The sequence below is a fragment of the Malurus melanocephalus genome, unplaced genomic scaffold, assembly GCF_030028575.1.
Source record: "Malurus melanocephalus ecotype Western Australia unplaced genomic scaffold, MMel_1.1 scaffold_96, whole genome shotgun sequence".
Classification (NCBI taxonomy): domain Eukaryota; kingdom Metazoa; phylum Chordata; class Aves; order Passeriformes; family Maluridae; genus Malurus; species Malurus melanocephalus.
This window is the reverse complement of record NW_026623328.1, coordinates 2,146,376-2,170,772: the sequence shown is the minus strand read 5'-3', so window position 1 is coordinate 2,170,772 and position 24,397 is coordinate 2,146,376. Positions and strand designations below refer to the sequence as shown.

Sequence of the window (24,397 nt, the reverse complement as noted above, 5' to 3'; positions counted from 1 at the left end):
CGGAGCAGCTCCTCCCTGTGCGGGCTCGCTTCGTGCCACCTTCCCTCGGTGACATTCGGCCAGCGCTCCAAACCTGGTGCGGGAGACCCCCACATCCCCCCCGACACAAAACCGGGCCACCCCGAGCTCTGTCACCCTCAGGGGAGCATCCCGAGGCTCGTCCTTCATCCGAAGGCTGGGGAATGGGCCGCGCTGGCGGCCGAGCGTGAAGGCAGATGCGATTATCCGCGCCGGCTGCTGCTGCCAGCCGGTGCAGCCGTCCCCGGCGGCTCCGCGCCCGCCACGGGCCGGGGGAGGAYGCGGGCTTGGAAAGAGCTTTAAAGCCTGGGGATATAATCTCTGCTYCCAATAAATAATAATAAATAATAATAATGAAAATATATAGAAATGCCTGGTCTCGTCTACCCGGGAAGCACGGTTTGAGCGTGGAGCAGCCRGCGCAGGGGCAGGATCTGGAGGGAAGGGTGTCTTGGGAAGAGGTCAGAATAACCATGGGACACCCCAAAAATGCCCCATGGCTTACTCCAGCTCCTCTGCCTTCCCTTGTGGCCCRGCTCGGCCCTTCCTCACCCGCCACAAAAAGCTATTGGAGAAAACAGGATTTTACGTAACGGCTCGTGTTGTTCTGCTCCGTGTTTTCCACACAGGCAAAAAATAAAAGGATGGGAAGTGAAAACAAGGTCAAACCTTGCTTTGGCTGCCTCGTGTCCCCCGGGAGCACAGGAAGGGAGGAGGGCACTGCTGGAGCAGGGGAGGGGACACCCCGGGTCCCCAGCCCTCCTCRATGGCTCCAGGAGCCCAGGCTGCCTCTGGGTGCTGGGCTTGCCTGGGGACCCCTCGTGGGGCTCAAATCACAAACCTGAGTGTGCAGGTGGTGGAGAAACCAAAAYTAGAGTTTATTAAAGACAATAAATTACATTCCCTTGAGATACAGTAGATTTTGAGACAAAATCCCTTGTTTTCCAGGACCTCAGCACCCCACACAAGTGACTCCCAGAACATGATTCGGATCTTGGGGTCGTCAGAGCCCTGAGGAGTGGAGCAGAGCTGGTGGRGTGCCGAGGGTGTCTCCCTGAAGGTGATTGATTCCCGCTCCATCAATCCTCGCCGAGCACCGCTCACACTCATAACAGCGAGGATGCCATCGGTACCTGCCCCGCTCCAGGTGTAGGAGGGAAAATCCTCATTCCCAGYGCTCCAGCAGCAGTGAGAGGRAGGTGAGGCCGGGCTGGGACAGTGCAGGGGGGTGCTGGAGGCTGGACGAGCAGCGCTGGATGCTGAGGTAGACGCCGAGCGAGGAAGGCACAGCGGAGCATCCCCGTGCACCCTCAGCTCCCGGCTGGATCCGTGCACCCGGGCTGGGCAGGCTCCCCCGGCATTTGGGAGCAGGAAGAAACACCCAGCCCAAAAAGCAGGGGGGAAATCCTGCCAGAGCCCAGTGCCAGGATAAAAATACCCTTCCCGTGGCAGCCAGCGGCGGGAATTAGAGTGGAATAACCCGGCCGCCGTGCCGGGGGAGGCTGCGGCGGCAGAAGGTCGAGGCAGGGCGGGCAGGGAAATGAGCCAGCGCCTGCCAGAGGGGCAGATGGGCCCGCAGAGCCCCCGGGACCGACAGCCCCAGGGTGACCCCCGAGGCGTCACCCCGGTGCAGGGGACGGAAGCCTTTGCGCCGGCGCGTCCTRGCAGGGCAGCGAGGAGCGTCACTGYAAGGTACAGGCTGTGCCGGGGGACACAGGGGACACTCACTGGGCTGCACTCGCCACTGCCACCCCGCCGGGCGGAGACACGAGGGTGTGCAGGGCCRGGATGTCCCCGTGCCATGGCTGTGGCAGCTGGAGGGACATTCCCCATGTCCCCTGGGCAGAGGGGCACTCACCGCTCCGGACGGACTCTGCCAGCGCCTCCTTGCCCATGGATTGCGCCTCCCGCATCTGCCGAGGGAGAGGAGGCTTTTCCAGCCTTTATCCACCCCCAGCCCGCTCCGGGGTGCCCCCGGTCATCCGTACCTTGATCTGGTCCTTCAGGTACTCGGCTCGGGCCATCAGGGTCTGGATCTGGCAGGGAGACAGAGGGACAGAGGACACAGTGCCTCCGCAGCCGGCCCACAGGGGACAGTGGGTGTCACAGGGCTGGCACTCACCTCAGCGTGGAGCAGCTCCCGCCGCCGCCCCGCTGGCTCCGCTGCAGGGGGAGAGGAACGTGCCATGGGGTGAGGGAGGGGAGCAGGATCCATCCCTGCGCTAAACCCCCCGCCACAGTCCCAACTCACCGGCCAGGAGCAGCAGCAGCTCCCCCAGGCTCTGCTGGTACAGCTCCAGGGTGTCACTGTCATCCCTGCCTTCCTCCTCCTGCGAGAGACCCCGGGGACTGCCAGTGGCTGGGGGGATCCATCATCCCCTCCCCACCAGGTTCGCACCTTCCCCTTCCCTCCGGGGGTGAGGGAACCCCAAGCCCACCCCTCACCTTGGCGATGGCGGCCGAAGCCACCTCCAGCGCYGCGCAGAGCCGAGGCTTGTCCTTGGCCATCTCTGCAAGGGCACGTGGCAATGGGGATGGCCCAAAACCTTCACCCTTCAGCCCAAAACCCCGCCAGCTCCAGCACCGGGGGATCCCCAAAAAGCTCTACCTTTAAGGAGCTCTCTGGCTGGATTGCCTTTCTCCAGGAGGTTCTTGTTGCTGGAGGTGACCAACACCTTCAGCTCCTCTGCTCTGGAGATGTACTGCCCCACCTGTGCACGTTTTGGCGGTGAGGAGACCCCTCAGATGGAGTGCAGAGGATGGGGATGCTGCCCCCCACCTCCCCGGGGGTTTTGGCTCACCTTGGCCCTGATGGCTTCTTTGCGWCGCATGTCGCTTTCATCTGAGGGAAGAAACAACAAAACACCGGGGTGGGTGGGATGAAAACCCCCAAAAATACACCCAGACCCCACACAGACCCCGGGGGACTCACAGTGCAGTGCTGGCACAAAATACTCCAGAGCTTTGCAGTAGAGGGAGAGGGCGGCGTTGGCGTCCCCCTCCTGATCCTTCCTCACCGCCTCCACCACCAGGTTGGTCTGGGGAGCACAAAGCGGGGGTCTCAGAGCTTGGAACCCCCCCAGACCCAGGGAGCAGCCCCCAGACCCCGCTCACCGCCTTGCCGAGGCTCTCGGGGCCGGGGAYGTGCTCCATGTCCACGAAGGGGTGGGCAAAGAAGCGCTCGAAGGAGATGCGCTTCAGAGGGTCCCTCTCCAGGAGCTGTCCCAAGAGATCCCGGCATTCCTGAGAGAGCTGGGGCCGGCTGGGAAGCTGGGGAGGGACAGGGCTGAGCCCACTGACCGCTGCCAGAGCCCYCCCAGCTCCMTCCSGCCCCAYGGTACCTCCACAGCCCGGTCACTGCGGATCTTCTCCTCCAGCTCGGCGAAGGAGCGGGAAGCRAAGGGCGGCTTCCCGAAAAGAGCTTCTGTGGGGGGAAAAATGAGCCGTGGTGGGAGATGAGAGGGGGAAACCAGCCCAGAGCAGGGGGGAACGAAAGGCAAACCCACCGTAAAGGATGACGCCCACYGACCACAGGTCCACGCGGGCGTCGTACTGCTGCCGGCACACCATCTCGGGGGCCATGTAGAGCGGGGAGCCCCGCAGCACGTGCTTCTCGTCCCACGGGGACATGTACTGCGCAAAGCCGAAATCTGCTGGCGACAGAGCTCGTGGGGCACGGGGAGAGGGCATTTCCCCCCTCCCAGCCCCTGGCCGGGAGCTGGCCTGACCTGCCAGCTTCAGCTGGGGGTTCTCCGGGGCGCTCAGGAGGATGTTCTGTGGCTTCAGGTCCAGGTGGGAGATGTTGCGGTCATGGAGGAACTTGAGGGCGCAGGCTGGGCGGGCGGATGGGCGCGTGACAGCACGGCCCTGCACCCCAAAACCCCCGGGAAGGGTCCCCACCGGGGAGGGTGTCCTTACCGAGCTGCTGCAGGAAGACGCGAGCCACCTTCTCCGGGAGGATGCGGCGCATCCGGATGAAGCGGGACAGGTCCCCCCCGGCGCAGAACTCCATGATCAGGTAGATGTGGTCACTGTCCCACTGCCAGGCAACAGGACCCCGTGGTGCCACCCCAGCCAGTCCCACCCACACRGGCTCGCCTGGACCAGTTCGCCCAGTTGCGGGCACCGAGCCCCATGGATACACCCYTGGGAAGTGGGGATGGGTGCGAGCCTGAGGAGTTCAGGCTCAGAGCCCCCCGGGGAAGCCCCCAGCCCACCTGGAAGTCCTTGAGCTCCACAATGTTGGGATGGCGGATGGTTTTGAGGATCTCGATCTCGGTCAGCAGGTTCTCCACCGATGCCCGGTTCAGGCTCCTCTTGTTCACGCATTTGATGGCCACCACCTCCCGCGTGTCCCTCTGCCAAGGGGGGCGGGCAGCCCTGGAGCCCCCCACCCAAACCCAGCCCGCCGGACGGGGAGGGGAGGGAAGGGACCCCTGCAAGGGGGCGGCTGCAGGTGCCGTGAGGGGGCTCTAGGGGGGCTACCCCGTGTGGAGAGCTGTGAAAGGGGGGTCCCACGGGAGCGGAGGGGTAGAATGGGGAGCAAAAAGGAGACCCCMGCGGCGGGCTCGGCCTTACCTTCCTGTAGGCCTTGTAGACGGTGGCGTAGGTGCCGGAGCCCAGGCGCTCGGTGAGGATGAACTCGTCGAGGCGCGGAGGAGCCCAGCCGGCCCCTGCCATGGCTGGCCCGGCCCCCGGTGCCGCACTCGGGCCACGGGAGCCGCTTCCGCCTTCCCGGCGCGCCRCGGCCCTGGCCACGCCCCCAAGGACGAGACCACGCCCCCAATACACAAGGCCACGCCCCCAGCCTCACTGGCCACGCCCCAACACCGCCCCGCCCCTTTCATCCGCGCCACAGGCCCCGCCCCTTTCGCATTGACCACTCCCACAATCCCCGCCCTCTCGCCATGACCACGCCCCCTCCCGAAGGCCAGGGCACCGTGTCTGGACCACATAGACATTTTTTATTAATAATTTTTTAAACATTAAAAGATCAGACGCGGGGAAAAAAAAAAATAATACAAGAGGAAAAGGGTGTAAAAACGCTGATTTCTGCATCCCAGCCCCCACATGCCGCCCCTCACCAGTGSTGGATGGGAGTCGAACACAACTCCCACACTGGGAAAGGGACACCACAAAGCCAAATCTGCATTAAATCCCCTCCCCGACGCCCAAAACGCGGGGCTGAAAGAGGGAGAGGTGCGAATCTGTCCCCACATCCACCCTGCCCCTCACCCRTGTCCCCAGGGAGGTCCCATCCTGGGATGCAGCTGAACACACATCAAACCAGTTCCTGCCCAGCTAAAAAAAAATTAAATTCGCGAGGAGGAAGGCAGGGAGGAGCCTTCCCTGGAGAAAGACTCATCCAAGGTTAGTTGGAGAAGGACGTCGCAGGCACTGCGTGACCCGGCGTCTTCAGCTGCCCCAACCTGGAGCTGGGACAAAATCCCAAAAACCAAAATCCCTTTTCCCCCTCCCTCCCCTGATTTCAAGTCACTGAGAAGACTCAGCCCCCGCTGATCCCTTCTCCCCGTCTCCTGTYGCCTGCAGGATCCTCGTGGAAGCCAAGGACGTGCCCTGAGGGGGGACCAGGAGAAATGCATCCCCCCACACACTCCCTGCTGCTCCCAGATTTTCCTTCACGCCATGTTATCCCGGCTCTCAGGCAGCCGAGCAGTTGCGAGGTCAAAATACAGCATCGTGTGAGTGTAATAAACCCAAAAGTACAGTTTCTGTTCTTAAAATTAACGCCACAAACTACATGCACATTACAAAACCCTCCCAAAACAGCAGATAATCAAATTCTTCGTAGCAAAGGCCAAGAGAAGAGAGAGAGTAAAATCAAAAAACCCACTTCCCCTCGTCTTCCTGCTACAGACGGAGTGAGGGGAGGAAGAGACAAACCCCCGGAAGGTCCTGGAGAGAGGAATATTTGCCTCAGAGAACGTCTTCCCCCATCTCCCCACACCCTAAAACAAGACAGGGAAAGCTAATCATCAAAACCGTAGCTCAGCTGAAGCTAAAAAAAACCTCTCCTCGTCAGGAGTCGGCATCACAGAGCTCACATGGTACCCCCAAAAAGTGCATTTTTAGGAAAAAAAAAAAAAAACAGAAGGTTGGGGTGATGAGGAAGCGAGAGGGAGGCAGCCCTGGCAGGGCTGGGTTTCCTGGGAAGGGCTAATTCCCCCGGAAAGCGCTCTGTGCAGCTGAGGAGGCCGCCCCGGCCGCCGCGTTCTGGAAGCTTCTGTTGGTCAGGATGCCTTGGGAAAACTCTTCCTGGGCCCTTTGGAAGCTGGCTCCGGTGCGCCGATACAGGGAGTGCACCTGCAACAAAAACAGGGAGGGGAAGAGTGGAAATCACCGTGTTTCTCCTCAGCTCCATCACTGACCAGCTGGAAAGGATGGGCTGGAGAGCTGCAGAAATTAATCAGGGATGCTGTGGATTTCAGGAGACCAGAGTTTGCTGTAAAATGTGGAATTCTCAGCAAAATTCTCTTGCTGRTTTCACACCCAAAACTCCCCACGCTGCGATGGCACAGATTGAACCCAGCGTTTAGTGCAGGGCAGGACTTGAAGGTGCCAGCAGCATCAGGTATTTAATGATGAGATAAATGTAGGAGAAAAGGAAGCAGCARTAAGAACAGGATCAGTCCAGCCTGTCCTTGCCTTCGCCCAGGCTCCGTTTCTGCTGCTCCTGCAGAAATCCAGCCCTGCTGTGGAGGAGGGAGGAAGGTTGTGTGTAGGAGCCAGTGGGAGGGCACTCCTTGGCATCCCAGGCTTTGGAAAGCCCCACAAGGCTGTGGGCACAGGGATTGTAAAGCCCTGGATACTGAACAGAGCCATGTCCAGGCCACCTCTGCTCTGCCAGCTCTGGGCAGGACAAGGGGGAATGGGCTCAAACTGCCAGAGGGCAGGCTTGAATGGGATGTTGGGAAGGAATTCCTGGCTGGGAGGGTGGGGAGGCTCGGGGGTGGAATTCCCAGAGCAGCTGCAGCTGCTATATCCCTGGCAGTGTCCAAAGCCAGGCTGGACAGGGCTCGGAGCACCCCGGGACAGTGGAAGGTGTCCCTGCCACGTGACTCTAAAGGGAAACTCCTTCCCACTTCAACTGTCCAAGAAATTCAGCAGTGATGCAGGAAGACCAAGCAAAAATGCTTTCCTTGAAACCTCCCGCCCCACCAGTGCCCCCATCCCGTCACCATTCCCACCGGGTGAACGGAGGCAGCAAACCCGGGACCCCCGGGAGCAGCCTGAGCTCTGCCRGCCTCCGAGCCACTCACCTGCTTGAGGAGGAAGAGGGAGAGGACAGCGCAGAGCGTGAAGAACGCTGCCACCACCATCATGATCACCACCACGGCCAGGTTGCCGTGCACCTCGGACAGCGCCGCGATCCAGCCGCTGCCAGGGAGAGGAGGGGACACGGTGAGCGTGGACAGACAGAGTAGAGCAGGGACAGGCACCCACAGCGGCTTCAGGGAAATGTTACAGGGGAGCACAAAACCAAAGAGGAGCCCATCCAGGCCCTTTTTTGGGGATGGAGTTTGTGTTGGTATTTCCAGAGGAGGATTGTGCTCATCCCACCCACATTCCAGCCCTGCGCCCTCCCCTCAAGCAGCAAAATCGATACCCTCGGCGCCAGCAGTGGCTTCCATGGGTACCTTCTCAAAATTCAGCCAGGTGGGGGACAGATAGGCTGGAACAGCTAAATTGGAARAGATCAGCAGGCAGGGCTGGAGCCTGGACCTGCTGTCACCCTGACAGGGATGTAAAGGTTGGGAGCGGGAGGAAGAGGTAGGAAGAGATGGAATTRCTGAAAACCTGGCACAGGTGGCCCAGAGATGCTCTGGCTGCCCCTGCAAGTGTCCCAGGCTAGGCTGGATGGGACTTGGAGCAACCTGGGATAGTGGAAGACACAGGGAGTAAAATTAGATGAGCTTAAAATTCCTTTCCAACCCAAATCGCTCTGTGATTGCACAATTCTAAGYTACAGACACCGGGAGCTGTTGAAAGGAAGAATTCAAGGCTTGGCTGCGGCTGAGAATCCCAAAACACCTCACCGAGAACACCTTCCCGGGTGCTGCAGAACCTTTCCAACTGCTAAACCGAGCACGCYGTGTGCTGCCGGCAGAGAGGGAACGCAGCGAGCCCGAGGGTCCCATCGGTGGTGTGGCACCGCTCCTTGCGGCACGGAGAACGGAGAGGCACACCACGCACCGCAGCCGAAAATACCCGCGCTGTCTGGCGGCAGGAAACGGAGCAGAAAGCTCCAGGCGGCCTCTCCAGAGCCAGACTGCGCCCCCTCCCCGTCCCCTGTGACTCAGGCAGAGGGGGGAGGCCGGGGACAGCTCTGCCCATGGGGCAGCGGGCAAAAATAGACRGCAGCTCGCAGCTGAAGGCTTCCCCCGGGGAGCAGCACCGCGAGCTGCTAACCTTTTCTGCGGAACATGGGAATGGGAGCTGCAGCCGAGGCAGCAAGGCGAAAGGAAAGGCTCTGCTCTCCCTGCAGGGCACAGCTGCTGACACGAGGCTGCTGGAGCTGCTCCAGAAGCCCAGGCTCACCCTTCTGGGCAATGTCACCGAGAAAGGGCGAGGCTAAAACCGCGCTCTCCAGAGAAATTCAGGAAGAGTTCAGGCACAGTCAGGCTGGTAGTAGTGGTATCGAGCTGAGCAGTGMCCAGATTCCAGGTCAGAGATCCCTCAGCCCCACACTCCCTCTGCCAGGGGAGGTTCCAGTTAAACCAGGCAGATCTGGTCCTCACTAGAGGAGCAAATAAGATCTGCACTGAGTGAGGGAGAAGTGGGAGATTTTTCACAGATTCTCAGAATGGTTTGGGTTSGAAGGASCTTAAAGCGCATCTSATTCCAATCCCATGGGCAGGGACACCTTCCACTAGCCCAGGGTRCTCCAAACCCCATCCAGCCTGGCCTTGGACACTKCMAGGGATYCAGGAGCAGCMACAGCTTCTCTGGGCACCCTGTGCCAGGGCCTGYCCACCCTCCCAGGGAAGGATTCCTCCCCAATATCCAGTAATTCCCACTCTGCCCTTGGAGCCAGCTCGCAGCAGCAGCCAGGGATTAGGATGGGAAGAGCTCAGCTGGCACCTGCCAAGGCTGTGCATGGGCTGAGAGAGGAAACCACGGCAGAAGGAACAGGCAGCTGTCAGAAACAGRCCCCAAAGCTCCTGCCAGTCACAGCCCTGGTGAGAAAAAAGGAGCTGTGACACTGTGACAGGCAGCGAAGCCAAGCTTACCTGTCTCCCCAGCCAGGAATTCCGACAGCCTGGATGATGTAGATTGCTATTTGGCAGAAGAAGACGAAAAAGAAGACGAAGAAGCTGAAGGAGCTGTCAGACCTGCGGGAGAGACGGCAGCAGGAGTGAAACCTGTGATCCCTGCACTGGAAGGGAACAACTTCAGTGAGCTCCTTCCTCCAGGGAAACACTGCTGAGGGGAGGTGATGTGGGGAGGAATTTGGGCAYCCAAATGTGTCCACTGCAAATCCAACACTCTGCCCAGGGCAAGGTGGGATGAAGGCAGCTCCCTCCACACACGCAGCGTGCTCATCATACCAAACAGYGTCTCAGAAATTAATAAAGGGAATAAAAAATGGATTAAAAACACCCCGTGTCGGCCTAGGCTTGGGCTTCAGGATGAAAAAGGATCACCATAATTAGGTTCTATCAGACAGATCTAATATGTTTAGCAACACAGTGGTTTGGATTTATCTAATGATGCAAAGAGCTGGAAAAATCCTGCAGGCAATACATGATGGGAACAGATAAACCCAAAACTCCTCCCACTAAGAGATACATCCCCATCATAGAAAAAAACAAAACCCAGTACTTGCCTGAAAGCCTTGTAAATCGGTCGGTACCAACAGAGAAAGGCACAAGGGGTGAATAAAATTAACCACAGAATCGAGAGTCCAAAGTCAACTCCTCTGTTACTGTCGACTGTGAACCACGCCAGGCAAGCAAGCAGGTTTAGGAGCAGGGTGATGGAATGCACTGTTCGGGGTGAGACAGGGAGAAAAAAACATCAGCAACCTCCTGAAAACTCCAAAGCATCCCCAATCTCTGACTGAACACACAGAGAGYTGCAGAAATTAAGGTGACATCTGATTTCCCTGCCTCCCTTGGAAGGGAAACAGAGCTTGACCTAAGAAGTTTGTCTGATGCTGCTGCTTAGGGCCAAATCTTAAACAGTTTGTTCAAGCCTCCATTAAACAATTAAACAATAAAAATTCTGCTATGAACAAGCTAATCCCAAAGCATAAATTTGGGGTTCTTCACATTTACCCTCATAAAAAAGGAGGGAAACAGGATTTTAGCTTTGCAGACAACGCCGACAGAATTTACTGTGCAACAAAGCTCAGCTTTTCACACYRAASYTCCTTTGAAAGAATTCTCACTGCARCTCAAGCTGTTACTTACACATCCACAGGTAATAAAGCATCTTGCATATCCGCTGGTAATCGGCTGGGATGTCTGCAGAAAAATCCTGATAGAAGCACGGCTTGATGGGACACCTCTTGGGCAGGGGCGGCCAGTTGTTCTGCCTCGCTGTGGGAGGGAGGAAGGAGCARCTCTTCACTCACTCTTCTCTCGTTTACAGAGTAACTCACACCCCAGAATTTTCAAGCAGCCRTTCAGCAGTTGTTTAATTAATTCATTAAGACTTGGGCAGAGCCCAGGAGTTGGTCAGTTCCTAGGTTTGAGCAGGGATGGGATAAAATGCTGGCAGAGCAAGGCAGACCAGCCTGGTTTAGGGTCACCATTCTGCTATTGTTTAATTCATCCATTAAGACCTTGGCAGAACCCAGGGGTTGTTCAGTGCCTAAATTTGAGCAGGGAWGGGATAAAGTGCTGGCMGAGCAAGGCAGACCAGCCTGCTTTGGGGGTTTTCCCCGGGGAAAGACAGGATTCCCCTGCAATGGCCAAAGGGCTGCCACAGCCATTGCTGCTCAGCTCTGCAAGCCCAGATTCAGCCTMTCAAAACCAAGATTAGGGGGAAATATTGGGTTCCTGTGGTTAACACAGCCTTGAGGCTGAAGAGCTTTGCTGCTCTCAGTGACAGTGTCACTCACCAGCTCTGACATGGGCACAGATTGAGAGCTTTGGGTGGTGAAACAGCTGCTCAGAGCACCCTGGAGGGCAGGGACCCCTCTGAGCTGGCCTCCATCACCCACTTCTGAGCTGCCTTCCCATCTGGGAGCTGTGGGATGCCAGGTAGTGCCCAAGAAGGGGTGCCACAGCAGTGAGGGACCCTAAAATCCTGGCAAAGCAAGCGATCCAGGCTGCCCTTGGCCCCCCAGGGCAGGCAGGCAGTCAGTACTCACGGTCGATGCTGGCTGCATGGCTCTGCAGTTCCCTTTCCTTCTTCTCCAGCTCAGCTGCCTTCCTCTCTAGCTCTGCCTGCTGCTGGAGCARCCCCGCCTGTGCTGCTGCAGCCACAGCCTGGAGAGGGCACAGAGAGATCAGAGAGACCAGAGAGATCACAGAGATCAGCCCTGCCCAGGGCCGGGCTGTGGTGGCAGCACCAGGTGCCAGGCTGGGAGGCAAGCAGGGCATAGGGTGACAGATGACATCAAAGTTAACCCTGAGACATCTCAATTCTGCCACTGGAGGACAAAATCAAGTTATCCTSCAGGAGGAAAGGCTGGGAGAGCCCTCAGGAGGTTTACCCTTCTTCTCCCTCCCTGTTCCCCTCATTGCTCCAAGCACTTCACAACCACAACTCACAGAGTGGTGAGCAGGGCTCCTGGGCTCCCCAGGACAATGCCCTCCCCAGCTGGGACAGGAAGGCAGGACAGCTGCCTACCACACCTCCTAAGGCTCTCTTCTACCTGTTTTATATTCTGAGAACAGAGCCTTTGTGCCAGCAGCCTCAGTGCTSTTGATGAGGTGCTCCCGGCCATCAGGTACTCGTGTTCACGCTGCGGGCACCGAGTGTGCCTGACCAGGCAGCAGAACTGGGCTAGAAGCATTGAAAGGATACACCCCAGGGCTTCCAGAGGGAAGCCAGAGACATCAGGACACAGGGCAAAACGAGCTCTGCCACCAGAGGCACAGGGAAAAGGCACAAGATCCGTGCGTGTACCCACAAAGGTCTGCAAGTTGAGAAGATCACCTGCAGCTTCCCATCACCACCCCCAGGAATGCCCTTGCCTGCATTCCCAGAGGCCCTGGGAGCTGGTGGAGGCTGGCAGGGGGCTGGCATACCTGTGGGGTGGGCTCCACGGATGTCTGCAGAACRGCTGGCTGTGAGTGGCCCGAGGGCTGCGCCGCCGGCGTCGTCCGCGCCGCATTCGTCTGCACAGAGACCACGGGCAGCCAGGTGAGAACACGGCAGGAGAAACACAACTTTGGGGATTGTCTGACCCACAGACCTCGGCTTCCTGCCCTCCTCCTCCTCCTCCTCCTCCCACCCAGCTCCTGGTAGCAGCCAGGGAACGAGGATGAGGCTCTCCCAGCCACCAGGGCAGCTCAGCCCCAACCCAAATAAATCCTTCTATGCCCTGCCAGAAACTGTCTGTCCTCCCCTTCACGGGGCTTCCCTGCGAGTCAGCAGCCAGCTGGGGAGGAGCTGTTCTGTGCTGGGAGCTGATTAGTGCTCCAGTGCAGGAGCCACATTCCATGGGGAAATCAGCTGGGAACTCCTCTTTTTTGGAGCTCCACCCATCGAGGGACCTTCCACACCACTAAAACCACCACGAGGTACGCAGAGCACGGAGACACGTGGCACGTACCAGCTGGGAGCTCTCGGAAAAGGGGTTGAATTCATCCAAGCCACTTTGGCTGGTGTTCGTGAGCTGTGTCACCGAGGGGTCCTGGAGGGAKAGAGCACAAGGAGAAATCAGCATTGGGAATAGGGCAGCATCGAATTGTTCAGCTCAGAAAAGGCCTTTAAGAACACCAATTCCACGTTATCTGTGCTGCCAGCTTTCCATCCACTCCTTAGCTGGGAACTGGAAGGGGTGAAACACATCCCTGGCACAGGGGATGGCACTGAATTTAAACATCCGAGGAGATGACCACCAGCAAGGTAAGATTTGTGGGCAGAAATAATCTCTTGCTCGGCCAAGAGGGACGTCTGAACARTCACAACGAGCTTTTGGCACGGGAACGCTTTGGGCAGGTTATTTACTGCCATTTACCTACAGTGAGTTATTCCTAATTTCCAGAGATTTTGATTCATCCATCTGTGGTCAGAATGGGCCTCACAACGCGAGCACGGAGCCACAAAGTGCAGCAGAGCCACACAAAATGARGTTTTAGATACAAGTGATCCTGGCTGAGAGATGCCAGCGAGCTAAAATGCCAATGATTGCTCTGGAGAAGCAAAACACTCAGGAAAATTGAGCTGGAGGTGTGACATCAATTATTTTAGGAGGTTTTAATGCTGCTGGCATAACAGCTCTCACTTCCACTCACAGCACCTCCCACTCGTCTCCCTCAAACACTCTGATGTTTAAAAACAGGCTCCCTGCACCTCTGACAACACCTCTCTCCCCTCACCTGCAGTGCACGCAGCTGTTTTTATCTCCTCTTTCCTACACACTGCTCTCCATGCAGAGATTCCTCCTGGCCAGCCTGATGCTGCCCTCTGGAGCACTCCTCTCCCCAGTTATTCCAGGAAAAACTCGGAAATCCTCCTGCCCGGCCACCCGAGAGCTGGGCGTGGGTCAGAACATTAAAAAGCAGCTCCTGACCCCTCCCTCGGCAACTCGTGTGCCCAGACCGGCCCTTCTCATTTGGTGCTTAATGGGGTGAAAAGCAGCCGGGGCGTGCAGGGGCTGCAGTTGGAGCCTGTGCACTGCAGGAAAATCCCTCTGGAGCCATTGCCGGGGTTCTAGCGCTGCCTTCTGCCCGGCAGGATCCTCGGGGAGCGGTTAATGAGTAACTCCGCAGCTCCTGGACGGCAGGCACTCCCCAGCAACAGGTTGCACCCGTTTGTGAATCACCCCGGGCCGAGGCATCGCAGCGCTCCGATGCCGCTCGGAGAAGTTCAGCTCCCCGGCGAGGAAGGGCTGCGAAAAGCGGGATGAACCAGCAGGACTGCCACGATGGAAATCAAACCTGCTTTTATTTCATTCCTGACACCTCTGGAAGCTTCGGCTGTGCACTGATAAGGGCTGTCAGCACAGCTTTACACTTCCCCTCACGCACCAGAGCGCTGCACATCAGCACAAAGTCTTTAGTCTGGAGCACATGAGACCCAGCTGGACTAAAGTCCAGCAGAAAACAACTGCACGGGGAAGAGAAACTCCCTTCAAGGCATGGGGAGTGGAAAGTGAAGGCGGCRTAACACTCTGGAGAGCCTAAGAGTGCATGGGAATAAGATGGAATGCTACAGTACCACCGTAAAAGACACATTTTACTTCCCTTGGCTCATCTCCACCCCAAAAGCAAGCTGGAAGCTCTCCAAGGGCAGGCAGAGCAGCACCACAGTTTGATTCCCAAGGCAGACAAGCTCTCATCTCCCTGCACAGCTTTCAAAAAAAAATCACTTAATTAGGCCGTAAGGCCAAGGCACAGCAGCTCGGCTTAACCCGCCTGCTATTGTGCAAGCGTGTCTGAAATGGGAACCCAGAGAGCAGGGAATGTGCAACAAAGCCGAAGTGTTTGGCCCCGTGCTGGGCAGGGCAGGAAGGAAAGCAGAGGGTGATGCACAGGCGSGCAGCGCGAGGGACGAGCGAGCACMAGGAATGCAGAGATCAGCCAGCAGCTGCCCACAAACTTTGCGGTTTAGGTTTATTTTCTGCCAGCTACGCAGCAAAAAGCAGCTGATCCTCCTGAAATAATCCTGGGTCGGGCCTTGGAAAGGATCAGGAGGCACAATAAGCGTGTCCAGCTACGAAGCTCATGCTCACAAATCGACGGTGGGCTCGATTCGCAGGATGCCAGCGAGCAGATCTCATCTGCTGCCCTTCCAGCCATYGCTTCCTCAAGTGCCAGGGAGCTGCGGTGTCATTTTTCATGGCTTCAGATACCCCTGGTGCAGAATAACTTCCCATCTCAACCAAACTGCGCTGCCCTGAATATTAAAACTATTTCCAGACGCAGYTTAATGCAAACACGAAGTTTTGGGKYTGGATACAACAGGTTTGTGCAGAAAATTCTATTTTTTCCTTCTCTTTCTGTTTTGTTTCTAAAGAAACAAAATGAGAGGCCTTTCTAGATGAGATCAAGGCAAAAGCTCAACCTAGAATCACCTGGAACTTAATACAGTTGTCAAAAATATCACAGTATCGCCCCACATATCACCAGTCCTGCAGGCTCAGAGGCTGCCACTGCCTGGAAGATGCACTGAGAGAAATCTTGAGGGTTTTATTGTTGATATCTCTGAGAAGGACGGAAGCTTCCAGCTCTGCCTGAGGCTTGGATCAAAGTTTTGGAGGCAGCTGCCCCTTCCAGCAGGTTACTAGATAAAGGAAGGCAGTTAATCATCTCTCAYTAACTGGTTGCAATAAGTAACAGAGAAGGCAGAGATATTTTTAACAGGACCAAAGCAGCTTATTTTACACAAAGCTTAACGAACACCGTGAACAAAGTCTCCCGAAAAGGCAAAGATCCCGGTCACGTCAGGATTTGCGGAGAATGAAGCACTGAACTGGGATCCCCAGCAAGGAGAGACGACCCCRGTGCCGTGGCAAGAGAGATCAGCAAGAGTAGAGGGGCTGGGAGAGGGAGGATGCTTCTGCTCCTTCCAGGAAYGTGGACTGGGGGTCAGGTCAGTGGGATATTGTCACCCCATCACAGAGCCTCCACCAGGATCCAGCCCCTGGCAGGGAACAGGCWGGGACTCCATTCCAAATCGGACCAACAAGGCTCCAGGGAGCAGTGGTGGAAGACTCCTCATCATCTGCTGGGGTTTGAGGAATTTCTGTTTAAAGAACAGGCAAGGAGAAACCTCACCTAGAGGTTATCCTCAGCAGGAGGATACAGAATCTGCCACAAGGACCAGGTGAGCTGCAAAGAGCCATCCCAGGGGAAACCGTGACGGGACATATGTTACTCCTCCTTAAGAAATGAGCCTGACGTGGGAGTTACCGGCTGGAAATCACCTTCAACCTTTTTTTTTTGTTTGAACAGTGAATAAAGAGAGAGCACGGCCCTGTTCTGTCAGMTACTGGGACAGCTTTAATGTGAACAAAGCAGCTGAAGGGAGACGACAAGAAAGATGGAGAGGGCCTGAGGTGACAGGACAAGTGAGAATGGCTCCAAACCGACAGAGATTAGATTGGATACTAGGAGATTCTTCCCTGGGAGGGTGGGGAGGCCCTGGCTCAGGTTGCTCCGAGAAGCTGTGGCTGCCCCTGGATCCCTGGAAGTGTCCAAGGACAGGGCTTGGAGCAGCCTGGGACAGTGGAAGGTGTCCCTGCCACGGCAGGGTGTGGGACTGGATGAGCTTTGAGATCCCTTCCAAAACAAACYGCTCTGTGATTCTAGGAATATTTACTTCCTCAATGCTGAAGCAACAAATCCCAACATGAACGGCAATATATTCCACTCCAAGAGAGGAATATCACAGAAGCATGATCATCCCAACCCTTCCCATGCCTGAGACTCACAAGATCGTGTTAAAATGAAAGCAAGGAAGAAGAGAAAGGAGATTTTCACTGYGATTCCTCAAAACACTGAGCCTCATTCGCAATTTCAGTTTGGCTCAGCTCTGAAATCCAAGGTCAGGAAAACACTCCTTCCTGTGGATCACATCTCAGTCAAGCAGCGAAGGTGAGGCTGAGCTCACAGATGGGAGCCAAAGGCCAGACACTGATTTTCACACCACTGCACAGGCRCCGGGTCCCAGAGGCCATTCCAGGCCAACTCCCTGCACAAATGACCCCAATTTTCAGAGGTTAATCCCAGAGAGGAGAAACCCAGCGAACACAGAGCAAGTCCTCAGTGACCTTAACAGGAATCCCCTGATTTGAAATCCACAGCTTTCCTTGGGAAGTCGGTTTTAAGAGCTGAAGYACTTTAAAAACAAACCCAGAGAGACCCAGCAGACAGCCAGACTACCAGGCAGCACGGCCAGGAGAGCTCCAGCAATGGATTATTTTTAACAAACCCACAGATTAGGCACTCACAGCTGCTGTGCATCCTGMGAGGCAGGAAACCCTCTCCCCACTGCCTGGGGAGGTGCAGAGTGACCGGGCGGTGGGAGATCCTTCCTCCAGGTGAGGAGCAGCCTGCTCCGGGGACAGAGTGGGAGGGACGCGGGGGGATCACAGCGCCCATGGGTGACCTGCGGGGACCTGGGGACGGGACCCCGGGCCGTGGCCGAGCGGGGGGCTCGGGACCCCCTGTCCAGGCTGGAGTGGGACATGGGGAAGGGGGATACGGAGAAGGGAGACGGAACCCTCTGCCCCGACCAGACGGGGATGCAGGGAGGGGAACAGAACCGCGGCCCAAGGTGGGGGACAGGGAAGGGGAGCGGGACCCTCGGGCCCAGCGGGATGGCGGGCAGGGGAATGGGGTCACGGGTAAGGGGGACAGGAGCCCGGCCCAGGGCGGGGGATGGGGATGGGGATGTGGAGCGGAACCCGCGGCTCCGGGCCGGGCGCGGTGCCGGGCAGGGGGTCCCAGGCCGCCCTCAGGGCTGGGGGGTCGCGGCCGCCTCACACCCCCTGGTCCCGCCCCCTCGCTCTGATTGGTCGCGGCGCGGAGGAGCGGCGCCGCCATTGGCCAGCGGCGCTTCAGTCAGTGCCACGTCCCGGCGTGCGGCGCACGGAGGGGCCGGGCCGGGCCGCGCCGAGTCGGGGGTGCCGCCCGCGCCCCGCGCCCACCTGGAAGGGGTTRATGTCCACCGGGTCGGCGAACGGGTTGGTGTCGAAGCCCGACATGGGCGCGGTCCGCTCCGCTCCGCTCCCGCCGCCGCCGCTCCTGGCGCTTCCGGGGCACCCGCGTGACCGGGAGCCGCGTGACGTCACGGCGGCGCGCACAGCTCGCGCGGGGTTAACCCTATGGGCGTGGCCGCGTGACGTCACAGCGGCGCTTATAGCCGGCGGGGGCTGAGGGGGGAAGGGAAGGGAGGGGGGCAGGCCCTGCCCGGCCGAGCCATGGCGGAGATCCGGGGTGAGCGGGCACGGGGCACACACCGACCCTGGGACGGGCCACGGGGATGGGGCCTCTCCTCCGGGACCCCCCACACTGACGGGGCGGACAGCCCGTGACTCCTGCCCCTCAGCCCAAGCACCCCCACATCGCCGTGTGATGGYTGGAAATCGCGCCCCCGTACACTCTCCCCTCCCAAACTCGTGGTTCCCTCTCTCCCTTACACCCTCTCACCCTGCCCCGGAGCTTTTGGGGGTTCCCGGAAGGATTTTGGGGGGTTCTCTCTGTGCCCATCTAACATATGACTTCCCTCCTGCAGTGTTCCCYCTCTCCTGCGTGGTGCAGAACTATTCCTGGGGCAAGGTAGGCCTGGAGAGTGAGGTGGCCAAGCTGCTGGCCAGTGGTGACCCTCTGGTCCAGATCCATCCTGACCAGCCCTACGCTGAGGTGAGTGTGTCTGTGTGTCCATTGTGTGTCTGTCCCGTCTGTGTGTCCGTCCGTGCGTTCATCCCACCCGGCTGTGTCCTGTGGGGATGCTGACCCCCAGCTGTCCCCTGTCCCCAATGGCCCCGGGGGTGCCTGGGTTGGAGAGAAGCCCAGCGTGACTCAGCCCCCGAGGGAGCTGCCAAGGATCACCTCCGGGGCTGGGCAGCCTCTGGAAAAGCCCAATCATGGGTGTTGGCTGCCCGGCTCACGGTGCCCTCTGTGTGTTTGGCAGCTGTGGATGGGCACGCACCCGCGGGGCGATGCCCTCATCCGGGATAACCGCATCCCCCAAAAGACCCTGGGCCAGTGGATCGCCGACAACCCCGCCTGCCTGGGGGCCAAGGTGAAGGACGCCTTCCAGGGCCGCCTGCCCTTCCTGTTCAAGGTTCTCTCAGTCAACACTGCCCTGTCTGTCCAGGCGCACCCCAACAAGGTAGGGAGAGCCCCTGGGCRTGGGCAGCCCGGCTGGGCCCCGTGTCCCTGGGGAGGTCACCCAGCTCCTCTCCCCTCTCTCCAGGAGCTGGCAGCAAAGCTCCACGCCCAGTTCCCTGAGCACTATCCTGATGCCAACCACAAACCCGAAATGGCCATCGCCCTCACCCCCTTCGAGGGCATGTGTGGCTTCCGGCCTGTGGAGGAGATTGTCTCCTTCCTCCAGAGTAAGGATGGAGGCTGCATGGGCACACCCTGGACTGGGCATGTGGCTCTCTTGGGATCGGGTTCAGGGTGGGGATGAGGGCCGTGCTCCCTTGGGATTGGGCTCAGGGTGGGGATGGTGCTCCTTTGGGATTAGGCTCAGGGTGGGGATGGTGGCCGTGCTCCCATGGGACAGGGTTTTAAGGGGTGGGGATGATGGCTGTACTCCCTTGGGACAGGGTTTAGGGTGTGGGGATGATGGCTGTGCTCCCTTGGGGTAGGATTTGGGGGGTGTGGATGGGGTCTGTACTTCCTTGGGATGGAGTTTGGGGGTGTGGATGGGGTCTGTACTCCCCTGGGATTGAGTTTGGGGTAAGGCGGCGCTCCCCAGGGATGGGATTTGGTTGGGATGGTGACTGTGCTGTGCTCCTGTGGGACGGGGCTGCTGGTTCTGACCAGGGGGTGCTGGGGCAGTGTTCCCCTGGCATGGGGGGCTGGCTCTGACCGGGGCTGGCCCCACAGATGTCCCCGAGCTGCGGGCTCTGATCGGGGAGGTGGCGGCAGAGCAGCTGGAGCGCAGCGGGAGCRATGATCCCCGCGGGGTCTCGGCTGCCCTCCGCGTGTGCTTCACCCGCCTCATGAAGAGCGAGAAGAAGTTCTTTGTGGACCAGCTGAACATGCTGGTGAAGAGGATCTCCCAGGAAGGTGGGTCCTGGCTGTGACACCCCAAATCGGTTCGGGGGCTGTGTTTAGGGGAGCGGCCGAGGTGCCCCCAGCTCCCTCCCCATGTCGGGCCTGGTCTCTTCCTGCACAGCGGCGGAAGGGAAGGACACGTCAGGGAGCAACGGGGACCTGCTRCTGCGGCTGCACTCACAGTACCCCGGGGACATCGGCTGCTTCACCATTTATTTCCTGAACCTGGTGAGGCTGGAGCCGGGGGAGGCCCTGTTCCTGGGAGCCAACGAGCCCCACGCCTACCTGCACGGAGGTGAGTGTCAGGGGGCTTTCCTCACCCAGGGGCAGGCTGTGGGAACRGGGCAGGGCTGCGGTGAGCTGACAGCCCTGCCTGGACCCTGCAGACTGCGTGGAGATCATGGCGTGCTCGGATAACACGGTGCGCGCCGGGCTCACGCCCAAGTTCATCGACGTGCTCACCCTGTGCGAGATGCTCAACTACACCCCAGCACCCAGCAGCTCCAAGATCTTCCCGGCTGCRCAGAGCCAGCTCGATCCCAACGTCTACCTCTATGACCCGCCCGTGCCAGACTTTACCATCATGAGGATAGAGGTGAGTGGGGACACATCTGTGTGGGCTCCACTTTTGTCATTGGTGCCCTAAAAAGGAGGGAGGGCTACTTGTCTCTTTATTCCTCTCCTCTTCCCTCTGCCTGGAGCTCATCACCTTCTCCAGCAGCTCGGGGCAGGGGGAGAACCTTGGGTGTCCTTACCAAGCTGAGGTCCCTGGCACCGCAAAGKGGTGGGGATGGGGACAAACCCCTTCCAGCTCTCGGGAGAGGAGGAAAGCTGAGGGAGACTGCAGCCACAGTGACATTTTCCTTGGCAGATCCCCACCTCCATCAAGCTGTACCTCATCTCTGCCATGGACTCTGCCAGCATCTTGCTGGTGATCCAAGGGACGGCYGTGGGCACCTCCACGGCCGCAGCCTCCGAGATGTCCCTGCACCGTGGCTCCGTGCTCTTCATCTCGGCCAACGAGAGCATCTCCCTCCACCTCTCCTCACCCGATGGGATGCTGCTCTTCCGAGCCTGCTGCCTCCTCTGAGCAGGWCCTGGGACACTTCCTCCACATCACTCCATCTTTGAGTAGATAGAAACTGGATTGGGCAAAGTCTTCTCACTTGAAAGATTTCTTTCCACCTATTAAATCCCAGAACCAGCCCTGATGTATAGAAAGTGCGATTCCATGGATCAATTCCTTGGACGTGGCACAGATCAGGGCAGGTTTTGTGAGGCTTTCTGCTGCTTCTGGTGGGCTCTTCCCAAGCTGGGCTGACAGCAGCCGGTGTCACCCTTCTCTGGCTGTAAAAGGGGGCTGCGTTGGGGGGCTGATGCAGCAGGAGAGCCTCTGGTGCTATGAATAAAGAGGTGACTTTGTTCCTGGCAAAGGGCAGCATGGTGGGGGGAGCAGGAGGATGTAGGGGGCCAGAGGAGAGCCTGGGAGCAGCTCCAGCATTCCCCCCAACACGGACTGTACCCCCTGTTGCTCCTCAGGCACAGGAAAGAGGTAAAAAAATGTGATGAAGGAAAACAGAAGTCGCCCATAGCACCAGCACCCGCTCTGAGTAATGAGATCCAGTTTATTGAGTSCTCCCTTTTACAAAGTAAAATACAAAAACAGACAGACAAACGTGCCCCCTCCCCCCCAGCCCAACCCATTCATGTCTCTCGACATGAAATATTTAAATAAGGTTTCTGTAAAGAAGCTGATTGTCCTCTGTGTCATGGAGCAGGACCGTGGTTTAAGGCAGCGTTTATGGTTTGCAGGAAGGAGGCTCCCCAGCCCCCCAAATCAAGCCCTGTGTGGAGCTGGTTACGGGGGGTCTGGGCTGTGCCTCACCTGCATCAAAGCAGCATTGAGGAGAATGGGAGCAAGCCTAGCTCCAACCCCAGATACTCCCAAATCTTTCCCTTTGTACCCCTATGGAGGTGCTGGACTCTGCCTCTCCWCCTTCCCCACCCCAGCCACAGGCCAGGTCCCATCCAAGTCACCAAAACATCTCTGTGCCACCTCTCCCTGATATTGCTGAGTGTAAGGAAAAGTCCTTTGGGGTCAGTTGGTCTCTGCCACGAGCAGCATCATTCAGTCCTTGTGTCACCGTTCTGGCGTGGGACACCCAACAGCCATCCCACGGAACAGAGAAAGTGCTGGATTTTTGACCTGTTCTTGTGCAGCTACTGGATCACACAGGAGAGATTTTCTCCAAAACAACAGGGGCAGGAAGATGAGGTGACGGGTTTTGGGGGGATGAGATCCAGGTCTTCGTCATCAGGGACCTCGTCGAGGTGATACCCGTCCTGCAGCAGCTGCCGGCTCAGGTCCTGGTTCACCTGCTGCGGGGGACAAACGGGGCTCTGCGGGATGGACACACATCCACACTGCCTGGGGTGAGCCTTCCAGCCCCTGGCCAGAGCCTCGAGGGGTCAGGGGAGCGAGGTGGGGACCCCGCAGTGTCAGAGTCAAACCCTGCACTTGCCTCRGCGGAGGAGTATCCTGAGGAACACCTGGATCCCAGCTCCCCGTCACTGAGGGAAAAAGGAAACAGAGCTGGCTAGGAAATGGGGGCTTGGGGATGCAGATAAGGGRAATTCAGGGAGGAAAAGGAGCTGGCAGTGTAAACCCAAGGGATATTTGAAATCAGGGACAACAGGAGCATTTCGCTGCTCTGAGGTGCCCGGTGYCATTGGGGATGTTCTACAAGTGACAAAAATCAACCCCACAAAAAAGCCAGCTGTGAGCACCCTCACCCTCAAAATGGTGGGATATTCACTCAGAATACTGGGATATTCACCTGTCTGAGTCAAGGGAGACCAGGTTTTCATCAGCAGTCTGGCTGAGCGCCGTGTAGCCCTTGTTAAACTTCACCGACCTGCTGGGAAGCAGAGGAGTGAGACCAGCAGAGATGTTTTATGTGGAAACACATCCTTGGAGCTGATGGGCTGAGGAGCCAGGGCAGAAATCCCACTTCTTTCCAGCCTGGCAGCGTCCAGGGCCACCAGCTAAACCCCAGGATACCCAAATAAATCTGTACCTCCAAATCATCCCCAAAATAAAAGACAAAAACATTTTATCATACTGGATGTTCCTGGCTAAACAGAGCCAGCAGAATAAGATCCCAAACTCTTATTTTTAATCCTCTGAGTTTCCCAGTCTCCCCATGAAAAGTGAAAAATGCATTTTGGGAATAGGAAGAGGAGATCAGACCTTTTAGGAGTTGGTTTCAGGRCGGTGCGTCCCCCCAGCAGCCCCTGCCTTCGCAGCGCTGCCTTGGCCAGCTCCCGCTGCCTCTCTGAAAGCCAAGCACAGGGACAGAGATAAAAACTCCCAAGTGCTCCCAAARGATTTATTCCTTTGGGGAATGGGTGAGGAGGGTGTAGCAGCTGAGCGTGGGGGCAGTGCAGTGCTTTGCAAAGGCATCTCTATGGGGTTTTAATGATTTTTTTTATAAAGGTTTTATCCCACCAAGAAATAAAAGGGCTTTTAGTAACTGCAGCCCTGAGAGAGAGGTGGAAATGACTCCCGAAATCCCAGCAGAGTCCTCCAAGCATCACTTACTCAGCTTGGCCTGAATGGAAGGAGGTTTGCTCATGATGTATGGACCCCTTTTCTCCACCACATCTGTCCCCTTGTTGAGCTGCTTCTTCTCAGCCCAAATCAGCTGAAAAAAAAAAAAAAAAAAGTGAAAGAAGCCCATTTAGCATCTCTCCATGGGGATGCAGTAWAGCAGAGTCATGTTGGAGCATCTGATCATTCCTGGGAGCTCAAGGTCGGCAGGGAAATCTGTCCGCAGGTCAGTGGTGAGGGACAGCTCCTCCTCCCCAGCCTGGGAGGAGGGAGAGGAAAAGGAATAAGCAGATCTGTTAGCAGATGAAAGGATTATTTGGGAATAAAATTAAAAGCACAGCTAGTSACCAGAAGTTCCTGTGCCAGCCTAGCTGCAGTAATACTTGGGAAAAGGTGGTGGAGGAGATTTACTGAGAAGTCAGTCAAATACAAATGTGAGGATRGTTTCTTTTAAATTCTCTGCAGGGTTTGAGCATTTCAAGCTTCTTCTTCTGTCCAAGTATTGTCAAGGAGAACCAGCACTCCTAAGGGCAAGGGGGAGGAAAAAACCTCCAAAAMCAGGGAAAATGAAGAAAATAGAGGGAAAATCAGAGAGAGTGGGCGCAGGAAGGATGGGGAATTAAAGGACCGAGGCAGAGGACTTGGGATGGTGATTGGAGAGCACAGCCAGGATTAACCTCTGTGTCTTAAGCCAGAATTAGCAGGAGAGAGCCTTATCATGGGAGCCTTATCAATGGTGCAGGCAGCGGCCCCCAGATCCCTGCGGCTATGCCACAGCCCTCGCTGGCCAGGGATGCTGTGCTGGTGATGCTGTACGCACCTCTGTGTGTGTATGTACATATAKATTTGTATACACACACATGTATTATATATACATTGTATACAGCCTGTGCCT

At 57.5% G+C, this 24,397-nt stretch overlaps 4 protein-coding genes across 4 annotated transcripts in view; 1 reads left to right on the top strand and 3 right to left on the bottom strand.

Moving 5' to 3' along the window:
- Positions 1 to 1,569: 1,569 nt before the first annotated feature.
- Positions 1,570 to 4,767, bottom strand: ULK3 (unc-51 like kinase 3). The gene is made up of 15 exons (XM_057368749.1): positions 4,597 to 4,767; positions 4,236 to 4,376; positions 3,937 to 4,057; positions 3,747 to 3,851; positions 3,525 to 3,668; positions 3,360 to 3,442; positions 3,133 to 3,288; positions 2,951 to 3,056; positions 2,820 to 2,860; positions 2,627 to 2,729; positions 2,464 to 2,528; positions 2,270 to 2,348; positions 2,141 to 2,181; positions 2,007 to 2,054; positions 1,570 to 1,931 (listed from the first exon to the last, which is right to left on the bottom strand). The coding sequence occupies exons 1-15, from the start codon at positions 4,696 to 4,698 to the stop codon at positions 1,743 to 1,745; spliced, it is 1,524 nt and encodes a 507-aa protein (XP_057224732.1). The 5' UTR covers positions 4,699 to 4,767; the 3' UTR covers positions 1,570 to 1,742.
- Positions 4,768 to 4,961: 194 nt separating this feature from the next.
- On the bottom strand, positions 4,962 to 17,961 carry SCAMP2 (secretory carrier membrane protein 2). Its single transcript, XM_057368748.1, has 9 exons — positions 17,810 to 17,961; positions 12,767 to 12,847; positions 12,240 to 12,329; positions 11,357 to 11,474; positions 10,452 to 10,580; positions 9,866 to 10,025; positions 9,270 to 9,371; positions 7,299 to 7,416; positions 4,962 to 6,342 (listed from the first exon to the last, which is right to left on the bottom strand). Exons 1-9 carry the CDS (start codon positions 17,864 to 17,866, stop codon positions 6,196 to 6,198), a joined length of 1,002 nt encoding a protein of 333 aa, XP_057224731.1. The 5' UTR covers positions 17,867 to 17,961; the 3' UTR covers positions 4,962 to 6,195.
- A 91-nt stretch (positions 17,962 to 18,052) lies between these two features.
- On the top strand, positions 18,053 to 21,507 carry MPI (mannose phosphate isomerase). The gene is made up of 8 exons (XM_057368747.1): positions 18,053 to 18,098; positions 18,397 to 18,524; positions 18,796 to 18,996; positions 19,081 to 19,222; positions 19,722 to 19,904; positions 20,014 to 20,187; positions 20,279 to 20,487; positions 20,764 to 21,507. The coding sequence occupies exons 1-8, from the start codon at positions 18,083 to 18,085 to the stop codon at positions 20,980 to 20,982; spliced, it is 1,272 nt and encodes a 423-aa protein (XP_057224730.1). The 5' UTR covers positions 18,053 to 18,082; the 3' UTR covers positions 20,983 to 21,507.
- A 61-nt stretch (positions 21,508 to 21,568) lies between these two features.
- Positions 21,569 to 24,397, bottom strand: part of FAM219B (family with sequence similarity 219 member B) — a 5,152-nt gene continuing 2,323 nt past the window's right edge. Inside the window, exons 2-6 of the mRNA XM_057368765.1 lie at positions 23,494 to 23,596; positions 23,143 to 23,227; positions 22,730 to 22,807; positions 22,415 to 22,463; positions 21,569 to 22,271 (exon numbers count right to left, since the gene is read on the bottom strand). Coding sequence (XP_057224748.1) covers positions 22,113 to 22,271; positions 22,415 to 22,463; positions 22,730 to 22,807; positions 23,143 to 23,227; positions 23,494 to 23,596 — 474 coding nt within the window. The 3' untranslated portion in view covers positions 21,569 to 22,112. The remainder of the gene's footprint in view (positions 22,272 to 22,414; positions 22,464 to 22,729; positions 22,808 to 23,142; positions 23,228 to 23,493; positions 23,597 to 24,397) is intronic.